We start from the raw sequence: 18,739 nt of genomic DNA, 5'->3' as shown, positions 1-18,739 counted from the left end.
GCTTTTCTCTCTGGAATGGAACATTCAGCTTCTACTGCTTATTACATGTGTCCTGCTTGTGGTTCTGTGGCAAAGCCAACCTCAGCCCCAACACATGGTCACTTTTTAAAATTTGTATATGAGTGTCTGGCTTGCATGTATGTCTGTGCAACGTACATGTCTAGTGCCTGTGACATTGGGTCCCCTGGAACTGGATTTATGGATTGTTGTGAGCCACCATATAAGTGCTGGGAATAGAACCCATGTCCCTACACAAGAACAAGTGTTCTCAACCAATGGGCTGCCAGCCACCTTTTTTGACAAGCTCTGCTTCTGGGATTTCATTCGTATCTGTAAAGAACCACTGCCCTCCTTTCTCAGAATAATTGAGCCAAAGTACAAAATTCTCTAAATTCTAGTTCTCTCTCTTCCCTCTTCTCTTGCTGCATGCTTTCCTGAAGGCTGGAACATGCTTGAGTTCCATGTGTCTAGAGCAGACAGAAGGAGCTGAGTGTGGTGGGGGCTGGAGGCAGGGTGTGGAGGGTCCCTACGTTGGGCTGAAGTGTTGGTAATGAGTCGAGCCATGGTCTGTTTTAATGTACAGAGCCTGTGTTCTTGCCTCAGCAACTAGACGTCACTCACAGTCTTCACATTTTACTAGCTCCTGTCCCTTAATGAAGTTTAACTTCTGGCTGTCTGATGTTTGGCTATCACAGCTGTCTACCATTTTGTATCCCTGGCTGCCCTTACCTCTCCAGCGTGCACTGTGTCAGCTGAAATGTGGGACATAAGCAGCTAGAAGAGGTGTGGCTCGGAGTGTGGCCACAGATAGTTCCTAAGAGTTGCAGAGACCATCTGTCTCCGTTTTAGAAATGATATCATTCCATGTGAAACAAAGGCGTTCTCTCTCTAAACACACGCCTGTGGGTGTGGGTTTTTTAATAGAGAAACTTGCTTATTACAGCTTCTGTCTCAGTCTTTCCGTCTACAGATGACAATAGAAAACATGAACCAGTTGAAACTCATTCCCCACAAAGACTATACAGCCAACCGACTGGTCAGCGGCCTCCTTCAGCTGCCCAACAACACTTCCCTGGTCATTGATGAGACTCTTCTGGAGCAAGGGCAATTGGACACGCCAGGTATGTGCATGGATACTTGCTGTCCTCTTCTGGTTTTGCTCCATTTAACCAGATCTGGCGATGACTTCTAAGGCAAACAACATTTAACAAGTATTTTTTAAATACGCATGTGACTAAAGCATGTAGCACACATTGGACACCAGTTGTTTTGTTCTGACATTCTGCTGGCTGCCCATTAGCTCAAGAAAGGACAGAAGAGATTTAATGTAAAGAGATTTAATGTTTTGTACATCCTGTGGTAACTTTCTTAACAGTTTACATAGTTTCTGGGGGAAAAGTCGATCATAAGGTTTAAACTAACTACAGTTGTGGAACTTGTTAAAAAAATAACAAGAGCGTGTTAGATCACTCCACATACAGAGTGCGGGTTACACTGTAGCACGCTGAGGCACACACGCGCACGCGCGCGCACGCACACACACACACACATACACACACACACACACACACACACACACACACACACACCTACACACATACACACACGGAAGATGGGAAAATAGTGAAGACCGGGTAAGCTAAAGAGGAACATGAAATCAGGAAATTCTAGCCAGGGGTGGTGGCACCCACCTGCAATCCTGTCACTTGGAAGGCAGAGGCAGGAGAACCAAGAGTTCAAGGCAGCCACCTAGGCTTCATCAAATCCTGTCTCAGAAATGTGTAAATTGAGAAAGTCCAACAACTTTCCTTTCTAAAGAAGTAGTTTTCCCATCTCACTATAGCCATGGCCTAGGAAGTCATGAACTCAGCAGAGCCCCACTTTGTCTGGCATTACATTGGGTGAGTTTTGGCACCCAGACAGTTTCAATTGGCCTGCTACTGTCTGTGGGGTTTGTTATGCAGTTAACATTAGATTTACTGGCATTCAGCTTAATTGATAAAATCACATCACTGGCAGTAACGGTCTCCCCTCTCCAGGTGTTCATAACGTAGCCGCCCTGAGCAATCTCATAACCTGGCAGAAGGTGGACTATGACTTCAGTTACCACCAGATGGAGTTCCCATGTAACATCAACGTTCTCATCACATCCGAGGGGAGGTCACTACTTCCGGTATGATGGCTGAGGGTTAAGTGGAGGGAGGTTACACTGTAAAGATTATTGTTGTCCCTTTGTCCTCTTTTACGCTTTATATTGTTTGTGTGTGCAGGTGCATTTGTGCACATGTATGTCACGGCCAGGGGTCACCCTTGGGAACCATACAACCTGTATTTTGAGACAGAGTCTCCTGCTGGCTTGGACTGGCCAAGAGTGAGCATAGCTCAGTGGTGGAACATTTGTCTATCTTGTGTAGGGCTTTGGATTCCATCCATAGATTTCAAAAGGGAGATCGTAGCTGCTAATTATTATGAACAAGGGAATCTGGTAGTTTCATTTTACCTCCATGTAAAAATTTTTAACAGAAGCTACTGGCAGAGGCACCTCTCATATCTAGAAATAGAAGTGTGGGATGATGGCACACACCTTTAATCTCAGCACTCAGGAAGCAGAGGCAGGCAGATCTCTTGAGTTCAGTGTTTACTGAGTGAATTACAGGACCGCCAGGGCTGCACAGAGAAACTCTGTCTTTGAAAAGCAAACAAACAAAAAGGAGTAGAACTAATTCCCCTTAATAATTCAAACTACTGCTCTTACTTTGTCCATCTGTCCCTGTTCCCCAGATCCCCCAAATTCTATAGTGTTCTGTAAGTTAGCATAAAAATTGATTCCCGGGGTTGGGGATTTAGCTCAGTGGTAGAGCGCTTGCCTAGCAAGTGCAAGGCCCTGAGTTCGGTCCTCAGGTCTGGGGGAAATTGATTCCCTTTGGGCCTGTTGCATGCCTCTAATCCCAGTACTGTGAAAGCTGAGGCCTGGCCAGTCTCAAGTTGGAGGCCATCATGAGTTCCATAGTAAATTTATAGTTTTAATGTTTTCCTCTTTTCGTTCATTGTTTGGGGTTAGGGTACGTGTGCACCAGCTGCTGCGTAAAGGTTGGAGGACAACTTGCAGGAGTTGGTTCTTTCCATTCATGTGGATCCTCGGAATTAAGCCCAAAATCACATTGCAATGGTTTCGTGACTTAGGATCCAGACAGATTGAGCACACTAAGATTTAAAAAATATCCCCTTCCTCAAATTGTGTTTCCTAATTCCCTTCCAAGCTGAGGGCTGCCTCCTCTGAAGTGTAGGCAGTTGTAGGAACTTGGGAATCAGTTGATCTTTCTCTTTCCAGGCAGACTGCCAGATTCACTTACAGCCCCAGCTGATACCACCCAATATGGAGGAATACATGAACGGCCTGCTCTCAGCTGTGCTGCCGTCCGTGCTCAACAAGTTCCGAATCTACCTGACTTTGCTGAGATTCCTGGATTACAACTTATCAGACGACATAACCAAGGTAAGCTCTAGTCACGCAAGAAATCCTGTTATGCTCCGGGGTTCACGCAGTCACTGCAGTCACTACAGTCACTACAGTCACTCGTTAGGCAGGTTAGCGCTGGGTGACTCCAGTCTCAGTGTGGTCTTGTTTAGAAGAGAGTTCATTTTCTCTCCTTTTTCTTAGCAGCCTCCTTTCTTTCTGCATTTCAGTTGTTTTTGTGTGGTTGAAGTATTTTCAGCACTGGGAATCAAGCCAGCTCCTTTCTGTCAGTGCAGCCAGCGCTCTTTCTCACACCTCTAGCTCCTACCTCAAGTTAGTTTCTGAGCCTTGTGATGTCCTTTACTCAGGATTGACAGATGGTTTAACTACATTAATACAAAAAGTGTGCTCCGTTCTAGTCTGTCCTTCATCCCCCATTCACAGTGTTATTTCACAGTTTAGCCTGTGTCATAAATCCACAGTACAGTTAGTCATCATCTTACTAATTATCACTTTGTGATATGCTCTTGTCTTTCAAACCAGAGGGGAATGATGTTGAATGATGCTGGGTTTCAAACCGAGGGCTAAGCATGTGCCACAGATCTCAGTCTCTCTCTCTCTCTCTCTCTCTCTCTCTCTCTCTCTCTCCCCCTCCCTCTCTCCCTCTTTCCCTCACCCCACCCCCACCCCTCAGATATAATCCCATTATGTAGACCAGGCTGGCCTCCAAAACCCAGAGGGGTTGTCAGTCTGGGTTTCTACTGTCTGTCCTGCTGTGGTTTGCTGTGTGTCTTACTGTGTACATTATTTTGGTCAAGTCTTTACCACCCTGTTGTAGAAATTTTTATTCCTAATCCTGGGTTAACCATTTAGTTCCCAATAAAAGACACACACAACCATTATATTTATAATAAGCCTTAAGTAGCACAGGAGCTGGGCCGATATCTAGTCTCTGTGCTATTAGAATCTACTTTCCTATTGATAACCCTGAGTTATTACTGTGTTTCATCTGGGCTGCTCCAGTGGCCAGCCCCGGGGCCACGTTTTCATGACTCACCTAATCCATGGTGGCTTCGCCTTCATTCACCTCCTTTTCTCCCTCCTGGTTCTTCTCTGACCCCCAGGCCCAGGAACCCTAAAACCCTGCCTATGCCTCTTTTGCCCAGCTATTGGCTGTGGGCATCTTTATTCACCAATCAGAAATAACTTGGGGCAAGGTCACATAGTCACTTGGGGCTGTGTGCTTGGACTCTGGGGCAACCACATCCTGAGGACCCAGTATTAGCATATAATACAAGCAGCACCAAGCCAGCCCACTGTAGCACCCTCCAAGGTTTTAGGGGCCAGTGATTTTGTTTGTCTTTTTTAGTCCTTGATGCTCTCTCAACCACTGGCCAGCATCACACTTATGTCAGTGCATTTGGTGGTGAACAGCGGATCTTTGAAGCTTTAGTCATTTTCCTTATTGTTCTTTCTGCTTCAGTCTAAAGAGCCTTTGGTCACCTATCTGAAGTCTGACTAATTTTTGTGCCTGCTTGAATTTTCCACAATCACTGCTGTTATTGCCTTACCTTTTATTTATAGAATTTTCTTCTTTGCTTCTTTTTAAACATTACCATTGATGGTCTCTGCTTGATGAGGCATTGTTCACAAATCCTCCACTAGTTCTTTATGCAGTCCTCCCCCCTTTCCAAGAGTGATGCATGCTTGAGCCCCAGTAACTGGAGCTAGTACCTGGTCTCACATGCACTGTGTAAGGGAAACATAATGTGTGTGTATAAATAATCCGTTCCTAGAGCTTCATTTATATAGAAAGGTAGGAGTAGTAACCACAGTAGAAAGCTGTAACAGGCTTCAAGTTCGATCAGTAAGGACAGCCTTGCAGAGCAGAGCATCAGTGAAGGAACTCCAGCCCTGCCAAAGCCATCACCTGAGGTGGGCATTGGGTGTGAAAACAAAGCAAGCTCAAATGTCACAGACTCAACGTTCTTACCAAGAGCCACTTGTGTTCTTGCATAAATGGTACCCAAGTTACTGGAAATTCCATGGATTTAACAGAATTGACTCCAGCCGTTGTACTCTGCTGTATTAGACCCAGGCAGGCCTGTAACCTGTGGTGCTTCTCCCTCAGCTTCCTCAGTGCTGGGATTCCAGGTGTGCAGCATCACACTGGAGTGGATGCTGGCTTCTGTGCTTGTTTGGCATCCCTAACGGGGCTAGGCTGGACGTAGAATGTCTTCCATGCTGCATTTTGTAATGGGGCTTAAGTTTTGGTGTTTCTTCTCTTTATCTATCTTAACCCCATTTGCCCACCATTACTTTACCTCAGTCAAGGACCATGTTTCTTTTTCTCTATAAAAAGTAAGGAAATTGTTTTGAAATGCACTTAGGAGGTTCTGAAGGAATACTTTTACAGGTGTATTATTACTCTTGATATAGGCAGTTGAAGATGATTTTGTGGAAATGCGTAAAAATGACCCTCAGAGTATCACGGCTGATGATCTCCACCAGTTGCTTGTGGTGGCTCGGTAAGTGTACTCGTCCAGATCACCTTGGCTGTGTGCACTTCTGACTTACTCAGCAGTATCTGAGGCACAATTCTAAAAACGAAGGGACTTTTCCTTTCAAAGACATCTAGGGTTGAACAAATGGACAAAGCTTTTGTCTGAAGATTGAAGTTCAGATCCTGCTTTAAATCTGTGTATGTGTGGCCACAGCCATGAGGAATCCAGAGCAAACTGGCTAGCCTAGTCACGACAGCCAGCCTGAGCTCAACAAAGAAGGAAGAGAGTTGTTGAGAAAGACTCCTGATGTCAGACTTGGTCCACCATAAAAGCGCAGACATGAAAAAGTTAAATGAAAAGCCCCGCCCAGTGAAAGTGTTTATTAAGGGTGACTTAGCAGGACCTCAGCAGTAGGGCAGCCTTGCTCTCTACGCTCCGAAGAGCGAGCCTCCTCTAATTCTGGTTCTTTAGGGGTTTCTTTGTGAGGTCACACTCGGCCTTTGCATATGTGCCCCAGCAGTAGACTCATGCCTCCCGATAGGCCTCCAAAGGTTTCCTGATTCTAAGAGGGGGGTGGGTAGGGGAGTGAGAAGAGAAAGGGGGCACACACCGGCATGCTTTCCTAGTTATAAGCTAATCATCCTAACTCTAGGTAACTTTTAAATTTCAAACCAGGTTTCTGTCTCTGAGCGCGGGTCAGACAACACTCTCCAGAGAGCGATGGCTCAGAGCAAAGCAGCTGGAGCACTCCAGGAGAAGCAGGCTCCAGCAGCAGAAGAGCGTGAATGGGAACGAGCTTTAGAGCTCTGAACTGGAAGTGAGTGGCAGGCTCCAGCCTTCATGCTGGGTAACCCAGAGTCCTTTATACCACATTGTTTTATAGATCATTTGTATCCAAAAGAACAAGGACTTTCCCTGAAATCAAGTCTAGTGACACCTAAAGTTTATATGATTCTCTGTAAGGGCTTTCACCTTACTGGTTTTATGGAGTTTTGGAGTTTGTTTTATAACTAGTTATGATGTATAAAATGTATTTGATATTAAAAGTTTAACAATGCTAATGTTGCTGATCACACCATTTCCTTAGCCACGGCTACATCTTAGGCCAGACTGAAGTGCCAGCGTCCTCTGCAGAGCTGTGTGAAGAGTGTGTTAATTCAGAACTGGTCTGAGTGTCAAGTCCAGGTGTGACTTCTCTCGTGTCATTTTCTATACACTGGCCACAGAAGCGGTTTCCCACTTCCCAGCTCTGACAGTCCACAGAACTAGGCTTTCCCACGGCAGTGCTTCCCGGCTATCAGATTTCCAGACGAGTAACACCTCCAAAGCTCTCTGGGGTAGGGTTGCCAAATGATTTTGCCAAGTCATTTGAAAGAAGGAACGAAAACAAAACACTGTGATCACTATTTTGTCTTCATAAAGGACATTCTCAGAACACGAGAATCTTTTAATGGAATAAATGCAGCTTTGTGACGATCACTACATTGTCCTTAACTCTCTCACCTCCTGCATCTGCAGCTGTCTTCTGTGGGACTGAAGGGAGTACTGCTCCCATAGAACACTGTGCAAACATGAAAGACGCTACTGGACAGTGAAGATTGAGGGGAAGGTAATCTTTTTGGTGCTGTGTGGAACCCTAGCTTCTCATACACACTAGAGAAGTGTGGTGTCCATTGAGCTACATCCCCGGCCTGTGGGGGCAGGGACTTCTTCATTTTCCTCATTTTGTAGCTGATTTGATGAATGTACTGGATTCTGAGCTTTTAATATATAAGTAACATCGTTTACCACTGCAGTAAAGGCCATGCAGTTATAGGTAGGTTTTCCTTAGACCAATTCGTTTTGATGTACATATTTTCAAATGAACAAAAATTAGTACTTATAATTTGCAAGTAAATGTAGTATAATGGCAGTTTTGGCAGCAAGAATCTTCAGGAAAGTTAGAGCCATGTTAACCTCATCTGCCGTGTATATGAAGAGGAATTCAGTTGGGAAGATGAAGGCAATGGCCCCTCAGTTTTTCTTCCTGCTAAAAAAAGGCTTACATTGATACTGCTAACCAAGGAAACAGGGTCGGCCTCCATAAATCAAGGGATTAACCTAAAAAAAGGAAGTACAAACTACTAGTTGTTAACCATTCATTTCTGAACCTCAAATCTATTTTTATAAGTTAATGTAAATAATTTTCATACTAGAATTCTAACTGGTTTTCATTTTTATAATTGGTAGGCAAGATCTTCCTTAAACTTTTGAAAATCAAGTGTTCACAGAGACTTTTGAGAATGCATTTCCTTTGTCCTAGAGCAAAGGTTTTGGTTTACTGTGCCAGACTGTACCAGTGTAAGCTGGGACTTACCCAAGAGAAGCCATCATTTGCTTGGTCTTATAGAAAAGTTCCTGTAAACAACCTTGTCCCGTAAATAAACTTCCAATTACCAGTCCCCTGAGCCATTTTTCATGAATTAGAAACACGAGATATCGTCTCCTCAAGCTGAACTGGAAGAGATGGGAATCTTCAGCTTTTTGAGACACCGTCTCTCCCTTGCCTACACACACAGAGGTTCACATTTGTAGCTTTGAGTCTGGACCAGATATTAACCCTGACCAGGCATCCAGGTCTCTTTGGAAATAACTATTGCTTTAATTTCTGTTGTCACATTTCTTCATGGGTCATTTACATGTATTATCTTCCCACCTGAACTGACTTAATTCTTAACTACTCTGAAGACCCTAAAGAAAAAAATGGGGGTAGGGGGAGACTGCAGTATTCAGTTTTTAATGTCTGGGATTTAAAATACAGCTTTCATTTTTAAAATAGAAGAATATTTTAATTGAAAGTTCAGAACAAGTGTTTGGTTATAGCAAACTTACCACTTATATGAATTCTTTGAAAGCCACTCTTACTATTAAATGCTATACAAGGAATCCTCATACACTGATGTTTGAATTACAGTGGTACTTTAATAGTCACAAGACTTGACACTTGTAATAAATAACAAAGGCAGAATGCTTATCAGAGTTTTAACAGACATAATGTTAAACTGAGAGTCAGTTAACTGGAGTAAGGCTCTAAGGGACACCAGAGACGTTGATACCTGCTAGAATGTGCCCTACCACTTTCTTACTCTGGGTTACGGAAGAGGTTCTTGGTGGTTAGTTACTGCATAAAACCAGTCTAACCTGTACTTTAGGTATGTTTTCTGTAGTTCTAGAACCTACAAGAGATACTAAATGTCCCCTTGACAGAATTCAAATTACTTTTCTAGAGATCCCTAGAGTCAATAAACATGATCTTATGTTCCTGTAGCAAGTTATTTTATGGTAGGCAAGCCCATATTTAAGAATTTGAGAGAGAAAAAAAATATGGGAGAGATTGGGGTCAAATGAAAATACATTTTCACCATTGTTAATTCTCAACTTCAGAGAATGGTTAAGCCACAAGACTACTTTAAAAAAAAATTTAGATACTAATGCACACTAGAATCACTAAAATCTAAATGCATAATTTCCTTTATAGAAGCAGGATATAGGAATGCACTGACAGAGCAGAGAAATGCTAACTCCTTAGTGGGTGCCCACACTACATCTGCTTCTCAGAGTATCTCCCTCCTGACAGCAGCTTGGTTTCTTCCCTGCGCCTTCCTGAGTGACATGCACAAAGCCCTCTAGTGTGTTTGCCGCTCTGGTCCCTAATCCAGGGTGATTGCTTGTGGTCCTTGGCTTACACAGCTGGAAATTTGCTAAGGTCCAGACTCCTTGTAAAACAATTGCCGATAAACATAATTAGAACCTGAAATCCCTAAACTCAACACAGGTGAGAGGTGAAAACTTCATCTTGGACTTTTAAATAAAAGCCCAAGAACTGACTAAAATCTAAATCTGAATTATTCGTGTCTGGCATTGTGTAAACATATTTTTAAGTTCATTTTGTTGAATTTCGTTAACCACTTCGGGTTCTGCTGGACTCTTCTGAACTTTGGCAACTGCCAAGTTTATCCCATGAGTTAGCCCAGCTTGGGTAATATTAGCAACCTGGACCATGGAGCTGCGGATCTTTGCAAAGGGAGAGACTGCTCTGCTGCTGCTCTCTGAAGAAGGAGTTACGCAAAGCCCTGCCTCAAGGTCCAGCAGGCTGGACCCGGAGCCGGGGGTCTTCTGAGATACCGCTGGATGTGCTGGTTCAACTGATAACAACTGTGGGCCTGTCACAGAACAAGAGACATTTAACTGAGAGGGCCGAGAAGGCATCTGTTCCACTGATTCTGACTGGGTTTCTTCATTAGAAACAGGGTTAGTCTTGTGATTTCCCTCCTCGCTGTTCTGAGCTACAGCCCTGACCTCCGACAGCGCGTTCATTTTGTTCTGTGCATCCTGCACGAATCTCTGGCAGTAAACGTCCATGGGCTTTGCAAAGCCAGTCAATGTGTGTATGTTGTCAGCAGAAGGGCTTTTCTTCAGGGGAGACTCCAGGCCTTTTCCGAGCTCATGTCCATGACCAACAGTAGCTTCCGAGGGAGCATGGATGCTAACGTCGGTGCTGCTGGCCGACTGGGACCGGCTGCCTAACCGAGGCGCTGAGGCGATGATGCCACAGCTCGGGAGAAGGTAGTCTGTTGGCCCTGCGCTCTCCAAAGAGTTGGCTAGCTGCTTGCCTTCCTCAGACCTGGAGTTTGTAAGGAGTTCATCAGAGTGGTAAGAGTCATTATCTGAGGACACGTCCCCATCAGACTCCCCCTGGACCTTGTTACCCATCACTCCTGGGTTCTCCATGGTCTCAAGACTACTATCTGATTTCCAAAGGTTGACTTTTAAGTTTGGTTTTAGAAAGTTCACTTTCACTTCAGGCTTTGTAAAGTTTCCTAATTTGCGTAGGTTGCCAATGTTCACATTGGATTTGGTCTGCTTTACTTTTTGATTTAGAGATGAAAATTTGCTCATTAAAAAGCTTTTCCCCTGGGCCAGAGAGCCTTGGTTTTGAGATCTGATACCAATGATGTCTTCATGAGGCTTGCTGCTCTTCCTGTCAGTGGAAAAGAAAAAAAGTCAGTTCCTCATGCAATTCAAAATAACCCGGTCAACAGTAAACTCCACCATCCAAACGGCGGTGGGCGGTGGGCGGTGGGCAGTGTTTTCAGTTACGGATGTAACTGAAACTTTCTAGCAGCTAAGAAAAAAAGAGAAAGAAAAAAGATGGAATTAAAAAGTTTTACTTATATTAAAAATACTATACCTCAATATAGATATATAAGAAAATTTGTATTTTGGTTTTTTTTTTTTTTTTTTTTTTTTTGCACCAGGTCTGCACAGTGGTCAGTGTGCAGTCAGTCATGTGATCACAGCATACCTGAACTGGGACTGGTCACATTTCAAAGGCCAGAGCCTCGGGTGGCATCCTGAGAAGCGCAAGGCTAATGCATGCTGAGTGACACTGACCTCTCGAGTTTCCTCTCGATTATGGGCACATGCAGCCCCATGGCCTGCTTGGTGATCTGCAGCATCTCCGCAATGCACTGGAGAGTATCTGAAACCCAAGCACAGCTCTCAGCAGCCGCCCCAGACACTCCCACAGCCTGCAGCCAGCCTGGCTACAGACCAAACACTAGTCTATGCCTGCACCTACAGAAAACTTGTTCACATTCTCCACCCTACCGATTCAAAGTGTTCTAGATGGTATTTTTTTAAAGGTAAAGTTTTATGTGGCTCTGCCTTCTCACACTTAATGCTAAAAACAGAGACCATGTACTTCTGCCTTTGCCAGTGCACAGGACAAAAGCAAACAAGCGAACAAGCCTGCAGTTCTACCTCCCTTTTAAGTTCAGGGTGAAGCTAGAATAGAGCAGAACATGAATTCTCTGTGTTACACCACCGAAACCACAAAGAACACCATCAAGCAGAGTAAGCACTATCTGCTGTGTTTACACATAGCTAAGTGGACCATATCAAATGGCCCCATATTCCAAGAGGGGCTCTGATTGAAATGAGTCACCTGCTCACAAGAGCTGGTCAAAACTGTCCACTGAAGCTTTGACTTTCTTGGGTTTGATTCGTTCCCTCAGGGCAGCTTCACTCACATCTTCAGTCTGAGGCTCAGAGTGCTCAGGCATTAAGCACAGTATATGAGGCTCAGCTGCATCCTTTGGGAATACTCAGGATGTTGCAGCAGCCTCTCCAGACTTCTTTGCCAATAAACACAAAGGAGGCACAGCAGATGTTGGTGTGAGGTAAGGTCATCTGGTGTGGTACGGTGCAGCTGTAGGACCCCTGCTCACTGTGGCTGCAGTGCCTGAAGCACAGCCACTGTGTCCCATGTTTTCTTTGTAGACTTTTTATTTCTTCAATCTGTTATATCTGTTCCTTCAACCTCTGGGAAGGATTCACTTCCAGGATAAAGTCTGCAACAGAGCTCTGGGTCACACACACCTGCCCCACAGTGGTCTGTAGCAAGACAAGCCTGCTGTAGAAGGGCAAAGGGCAAAGGGTGAGCAGCCACTGCGGCTGCCATCGTGGACCCTTCACAGAGCACGTTAGATGATGATTTAACAGGTGAGTCAAGTGCAAAAGAGCTAATGAACAGCAAGTAACTGGAACTCACAGGGATCTAAGCACTGTGCTAGGCGCTGGGGCAACACTCAGGAAAAAGTAACTGCGGCCTCTGGAGGCAGGTGAGAAACACTTCACAGCCACTCAAATGGCAAGGATCTCAGCTACTCCTTGAGCCGCCTTTCTAGAAATCAGTTGTTCTACAGTGCCCCATGCAATGGACTTGCAATAAACAAAAAGCCATCACAAGATTATCTGTGAATAACTCGGTGTTTTCCTCTCACCTTTCCCGTCTTCTTCAGGACTGCGTGGTACGGCTCTCAGTGTGTGGAAGTAACCACCTGCTTCTTTACACGTGTAGTGCAGCCGCATGCAGGAGAACTTTGGTTTGCCAAAAAGAGTAGGCTCGGGACCTAACGCAAATGAGTGTGTTTAAAGTTGTTTTTCACATAACGTCTTCTCTCTTTACTTCCAATACACATATCACTTAACTGTGAGTATACTCCATTCATAATTTAAACAAGTTTATAAACTTAAGGCCATTTGTACAATGTCTTCAGAATGACATTTGATGCATGCACGTATCCCAACCATAACAGAGCATCCCTGTGTGTGCCCTCTGTTTTATCATGAACATACGACTTTATGAGGCCATAAAAACACTTGTTCAGTTGTAACTGTTCTCAAGAGGCACAGGACGAAGGCAACCATGCCCACTGTTAGTCTCTGAAGAGGAGCAGGAACTCTGCCCTCACGGATGGCTCGGAGCACCCTCCTCGGTGGTGCCAACCCTGAAGCACTGTGGTGTGTTAGTTAGCATTTACCTATTTCTATCTTTTCCAGGTCTTCAAGGCTCCGTCGTTGATACTGGCTTACTTTATCAACTTCATCATCATAACTAGGGGAAAGGAGTACAATGAAGGTTAAAAGCAAGTGTTTGGCTTTGGCTTCAAAGCTGGGGTATAATGTTACAAGCTACCACATGCACTTAAAACAAAATCTTTCTAGCATGCATTCCAGAATGAAGTGAAACATAAAAAATATATAAAATAAGAGGACTATATAAGAGGGCTAGCCCAGCCCTCAGGAGGCAGAGGCATGCAGATCCCTGTGGGTTCCAGACCAGCCAAGGGTCTCAGGGGTGGGGGTGGGAGTGGGGGGTGCCGGGGAGAGTAACATAATTTAACAGCTAAAGGGGAATTTTACATATAAATGAAAATCAATTACAAGGCAAAAGTAATTTCAGTTTTATAAACAAAATGAAAACAAACCTAGTTAAAATGAAAGCAATATACATTGAAATGCTTTAGTTAGGGAATATACAGCAGATGGATCTGATACCCCAAATCAAGGAAGAAAACTCATGACCTGTGCCAGAGGTATGTGGAATGACAGGAAAACAGCAGCTTAAACCAAGCTGAGAGTAAAGGCTATTTTACTCAGGAAACACGTGTTAAACCTGCATCCGGGATGAACGAGCACTTCAGCTTCGGCAGTAGCACGTATAATTGCCTTTGGAGATGGTGCTAACAAACCACCAAAGTCACATAATTGATCATATGCTTGTAACCAAGGAAACACTGAAAGTCACATAATCATATGCTTGTAACCATGGCAACACTGACGTGTGCACATGCGCACATACAAGCTGTGCATCTGCAGAGCTGAATCATTCAATGGCAAAAGCTGCAGGGAATTCAGTGTCGAACAATGGGAAAAATACAGTAAGACAAGCCATGATACATGGCCATCCATGATTAATAAAACAAACTGTAATGCCCAGGTCTTGATAATTCCAAGTAATACTAAGCTAAGACAGTAATAAATAACCCAAAATTTGAAAGATTATTAAAGGGCTCAATGAAATCTCATACATGAAGGCAAAAAAAAATGTTAACAATTCTCAAAAGCAAATGTTTTACAAAAACAAACTAAAAGCTTTAAATCAATGGCAACTTACTAGGCCACATAGTAGGCAGAATTAGAAAGCAGCAGTAGCACGTCCACATCTCTGTGAGCAGCATCAGTGAGGCTGTACAGATATGACACCTGATAAATTATTTTTATTCACATTTTTTGCAAGCATATTCCTACTTACATGAAAAGACTGCCCGGGGGAACAAGTGAAAATGAAATGGTTGTACTTCTGGTGTTAAACGTAATATAAAAACAATCTATATTCATTTGGGGGTAGCAGAGACTCAAATACCTTCCCCCACCCCCACCGTTAGGAGGGAGCAGATTTAGGTAATGACGAGCCTGAGTGGAAGGGAGGTCTGTTCCAGACATGACCAGAAGAGGTCGCAATACTCAAAGGAAAGGGAATAACATAAAAGAGGGAAAGGAATGGTGATAGAGAGGTGGCTACTGGGAAGAAGAAAGAAAAACGTGACACCCAGAAGGAGAAATCATGTTAACTCGCATTTGCCAGTATTCAAAATAGCATACTAGACACTGAAGATATTTTTGCACTACTAGAAAACAGCTATTCTGAAATAGCCTTAGATAAACTGCCGTGAACATGAAGACAAGCCACACACCGTCTTTCTCACTATAGATTTCCCTTGGCTTTCAAGGAATGAGTAAGCACTGCCTTATGGCCATTTTGTCACATTACCCACCCCACCCCCCATCCACTGAGCATTCTCTTTCTCTCTCTCTCTCTCTCTCTCTCTCACTCACACACACACACACACACACACACACACACACACACACACACACTCCACCACCACCATCACAACAGCAGATTAAAATTCAGGTGAACTGTTGAATCATTTTAAACCAAGGGTATAGTAAAATGCACATTCTTGAGATGGTTCTAATAAGAAAATGCCCAAGAATTAAAGGATACAAATAATAAACAAGCAGGCATAATCCAAACTCAAGTGGAATTTCAACCTAATTTCTAATCAGGCATGAATAGCCTTTCCAGCCAAGTTGATAAGCCCCAAATTCTAACTGCTGACCTTTAGATCCCACCACCAGATTTTCCTGCCACGGATCGCAAACCCATCCACTAGCTCTTACTATTATAAAAGCAGCAGCAAAAACAAACAAATAAAAGACCCAAAAAGGAAATATCAATTATAGATGGAACGTAAACCACTAATTTGCCTGAGAATGAGGTCATTGTTAGATGGGACTGCTGAGAACTCTGTTTTTACCAAAACCTTTACTTTGGTTTTCTGCATCAGCACCACCTTGTTGCAGCCTAAATTCAACAGTTTAATTTGAAATGATTTCCTCAGTTTTCGCCTACACTCTAGACCTCAATGAATGAATGGAAGCACCTAATAAAACACGGACTGATTTTGGCAGCCAGTATCTGAGTAAGAGAAGACCATAAATTCAGAGATGCTGGCGGCATTGCAGAAAATGACGCAGAATGATATGGTAAATGGAATTGAGCTTTACGCATACTTACTGCATTCTGAAAACTGTGGCTTGAGCCGAGCCACACCACAAAAATTACATCACAACACAATTTTTACACACACACACACAAAAAAATCTAATTACAATGTCACTTCCATCCTGGCTGCCTATTCTAGAGTTAGTATTTACATCAGTCAGAAACATTATGTCCTTACCTAAAAGCATTTGGCATGAAACAAGCGGTCGAATGTTGTCGGTCGAATGTTGTCGGCCTTTTTTCCCCTCCTACCCCATTTTTACTGCAGTCTTAGGTGCAGTAAATAATCCCTCCCCGGCCCATACACCCACCCCCCCTACCCTTTTAAAAAAGAAAAAGCACATTTGATACGAACAAGAAAAACAAAAAACAAACAAACAAAAAAACCCTATGTATAACCTACTCCCACCCCCTGCATTGCAGCTCCTTACTGCTGCACTAATCATTTTTGTTTTCCCGCCACTGTGGCAAACCTTCCTCCCATACTATAAAAACAAAAGTTGCCAAAACGACATGCAGCCCAACCACGGAGACAATGGTCGCATAAAAAGCGCTGTCTTCCGGGGACATTAACATCAAGCTTTGGAAAAGAAGTAATTTACAGGAAAAATACAGCCCCACCGGTACTTTAACCATAAGTCCTGCAAAAAGGAGGAAAATCTTAAAAGTCATAGCGAGAACACCATCGGACTTAGGTTCCACAGCGTTGGCAGCTGGAGCGCGAGGCACAGGGGGCGGCTGCCGATGGGAGCACGGCATCTTCGGTCTGCACTGCACCTCGCGCCTGCAGAGAATGGCACTGCGGATTCTCCTCCAGTCATGCCCACTTCCACTGTGGCAGGCTGCCACTGTGCGTGCGCACTGTATCTTGCGCATCCTGCGCCCTCCAGCCCGTGGAGCTGGGGATGGGAGGGCTTCTGGCTTGCACCTTTACCACAGCTTGGTGGGCAGACGGTTACCAAGTTGTCGCCTTCGCTGCGTTCCAGTTGTTGCAACACCCTGCGAAGGGAAGATAAATGGAGCAGGGGAGAGTCGGAGCTTCTGTAAGTGCTCAGAGTCCTGTCCGCAGCTCTCCTAGTTCCTTTCCAACCTAAGCCCCTTTCTAGGTGCTAAAGTCCGGTTGTTCTGTGGCAACTGAGGTGGCCGAGTGCACAGACAGGAAATTTACAAAGTTCACGAGGGCTGCTTCAGTCCTGTGTCTGCCAGAATGGACTGTGAAGCCAGCAGAGTGCTGCGTTGCCGCACTGCGTACCTGCCGCAGCATGGTGCCGCGCTAGACAATTCCCGCTGCCGTTTCTGGTCTCCCCTGGCTTAAGACTCTGGTAAACTGCTTTCCAGACAGTTTTCCGTTGCCGATACTGCAGTGAATGCGGTAAAATCTGTTGCACTGACGAAACAGTCCTTAGGATAATGCATTACGCAGTATTTTAAAAATACAAACACTACAATAGCATAGAGAATAAAACATCAAATGTTTATGAAAAGACGCCCACTCCTGCATTTGCACAGTCCTGCTTTACTCCCCAGGCCCTAGTCCTAGCCGTGATCTTGAAAAAAGCCGATTACGGCTCAAGGACAAAAAGAGGAAAGCACTGGTGTTAGTACCACCAGAAAAGGCATTTGCCATGCAAGACTGAAGACCTTCTTTCACACAGGAACACACGTTCACGCGCATGGACACACACGTATGTACACACGCACAGACACAAACACACTAATAATAATAACAATAACAATAATAACAATGCGTTGTTGGTGGAGTCACTGAGTAATAAACACCCTAGGGAAATCAGACTGGTCTCAAAATCAGACCTGCCTGCCTGCCTCTGCTTCTTGATGCTGGGGCTAAAGAGTATGCAAGCACATCTGGCCTAAATACATTTTTTTTCCCAAAACAAAAGCTACCGAACTAAACTGGGTGGTGGAGGCACACACCTTTAATCCCAGTACTGGGGAAAGCCTCAAAGAAAGCAGTGTCTAACAACAGTAAGTGGGGGGGAGGAGGCTGGAAAATGGCCGAACACCTCAACCACGTATGTAATGCAGCCTGTCAACCTAGCAGAGAGCCTTCTGGGGCCTGAGTGGAAAGTATCAAGACTTGGCAGCCCTGGGTGTCACAGAGGAGCAGACCATGTATCTGTTCCAAAAGTCTGCAGCCCTGATCCTCTGTTCCACAGCCACCTTGCGAGCAGCAACAGTGTTCTTTCAGACATCCCTTTTGCACTACGGAGAATGCAGCTCCCAGTGTGCTTCTATCGACCAGAGGCAAAATCGGTACTAAAAAGCTGACAAGCACACCCAGTCTGGCTTAATGTCCCAGAGGAAAACGAAGAGTAACAGTAGGGACTCTGGCCAGTGAGACAGCAAACACATACTCCCATAACAATTTTTGGTGACTGACCATCCAAGGAAGAATTGGACAGCGTTATTATCAGGAGAAGAAGTGAATCTAATAAAGAACTAGAGAAGAGCCAGGAGCCGTAACCCAAGGCCCATGCCTGAGGATGACCTAAGGTATGAGAAGAAGTATATTTATGCCTGGTGACGGGTCAGGAAAATGAAGGTGAAACAACAGAAGCCTAGTATGGATCTTTAAGAAGCCAGGGATTAAAGGCATGTACCGCCACCCCTGGCTGTAGCATGCTATTAATAATAAGTATTCTTTATGAAGGCCTCCCAGTCACAGTGTGCAGAAGATAGTCACTGGCTCCCTATTATCAGAACACCAAATTTTACTGCTATTACAAAGTAGGGAGTGAGCGAGGCATGACAGAGAAGGTCTGTAATCCCAGCACGTGGGCGGCAGAGGCATAAGGATCTCTG

The 18,739-nt window shown here is 44.4% G+C and overlaps 2 protein-coding genes across 11 annotated transcripts in view; one reads left to right on the top strand and one right to left on the bottom strand.

Moving 5' to 3' along the window:
• The window catches only part of Mcmbp (minichromosome maintenance complex binding protein), a 45,001-nt gene extending 37,979 nt beyond the window's left edge, over positions 1 to 7,022 (top strand). The window contains exons 12-16 of the mRNA NM_001039608.2: positions 956 to 1,121; positions 2,040 to 2,173; positions 3,332 to 3,496; positions 5,897 to 5,985; positions 6,637 to 7,022. Of these exons, the coding sequence (NP_001034697.2) occupies positions 956 to 1,121; positions 2,040 to 2,173; positions 3,332 to 3,496; positions 5,897 to 5,985; positions 6,637 to 6,763 (681 nt within the window). The 3' untranslated portion in view covers positions 6,764 to 7,022. The remainder of the gene's footprint in view (positions 1 to 955; positions 1,122 to 2,039; positions 2,174 to 3,331; positions 3,497 to 5,896; positions 5,986 to 6,636) is intronic.
• Positions 7,023 to 8,723: 1,701 nt separating this feature from the next.
• Inpp5f (inositol polyphosphate-5-phosphatase F) overlaps positions 8,724 to 18,739 on the bottom strand; it is a 79,792-nt gene continuing 69,776 nt past the window's right edge. For 3 of the 10 annotated variants that reach the window (XM_087560159.1, XM_087560168.1, XM_087560134.1), the window contains 5 exons: positions 14,462 to 14,533; positions 13,326 to 13,399; positions 12,786 to 12,914; positions 11,395 to 11,482; positions 8,903 to 10,981 (listed from right to left, as the gene is read on the bottom strand). In XM_087560159.1, the coding sequence (XP_087416285.1) occupies positions 9,835 to 10,981; positions 11,395 to 11,482; positions 12,786 to 12,914; positions 13,326 to 13,399; positions 14,462 to 14,533 (1,510 nt within the window). In that variant the 3' untranslated portion in view covers positions 8,903 to 9,834. 10 annotated transcript variants of the gene reach the window in all.

The sequence above is a fragment of the Rattus norvegicus genome, chromosome 1 (assembly GCF_021556685.1).
Source record: "Rattus norvegicus strain SHRSP/BbbUtx chromosome 1, alternate assembly SHRSP_T2T, whole genome shotgun sequence".
Classification (NCBI taxonomy): Eukaryota; Metazoa; Chordata; class Mammalia; order Rodentia; family Muridae; genus Rattus; species Rattus norvegicus.
This window is presented reverse-complemented; position numbering and strand designations above follow the sequence as displayed.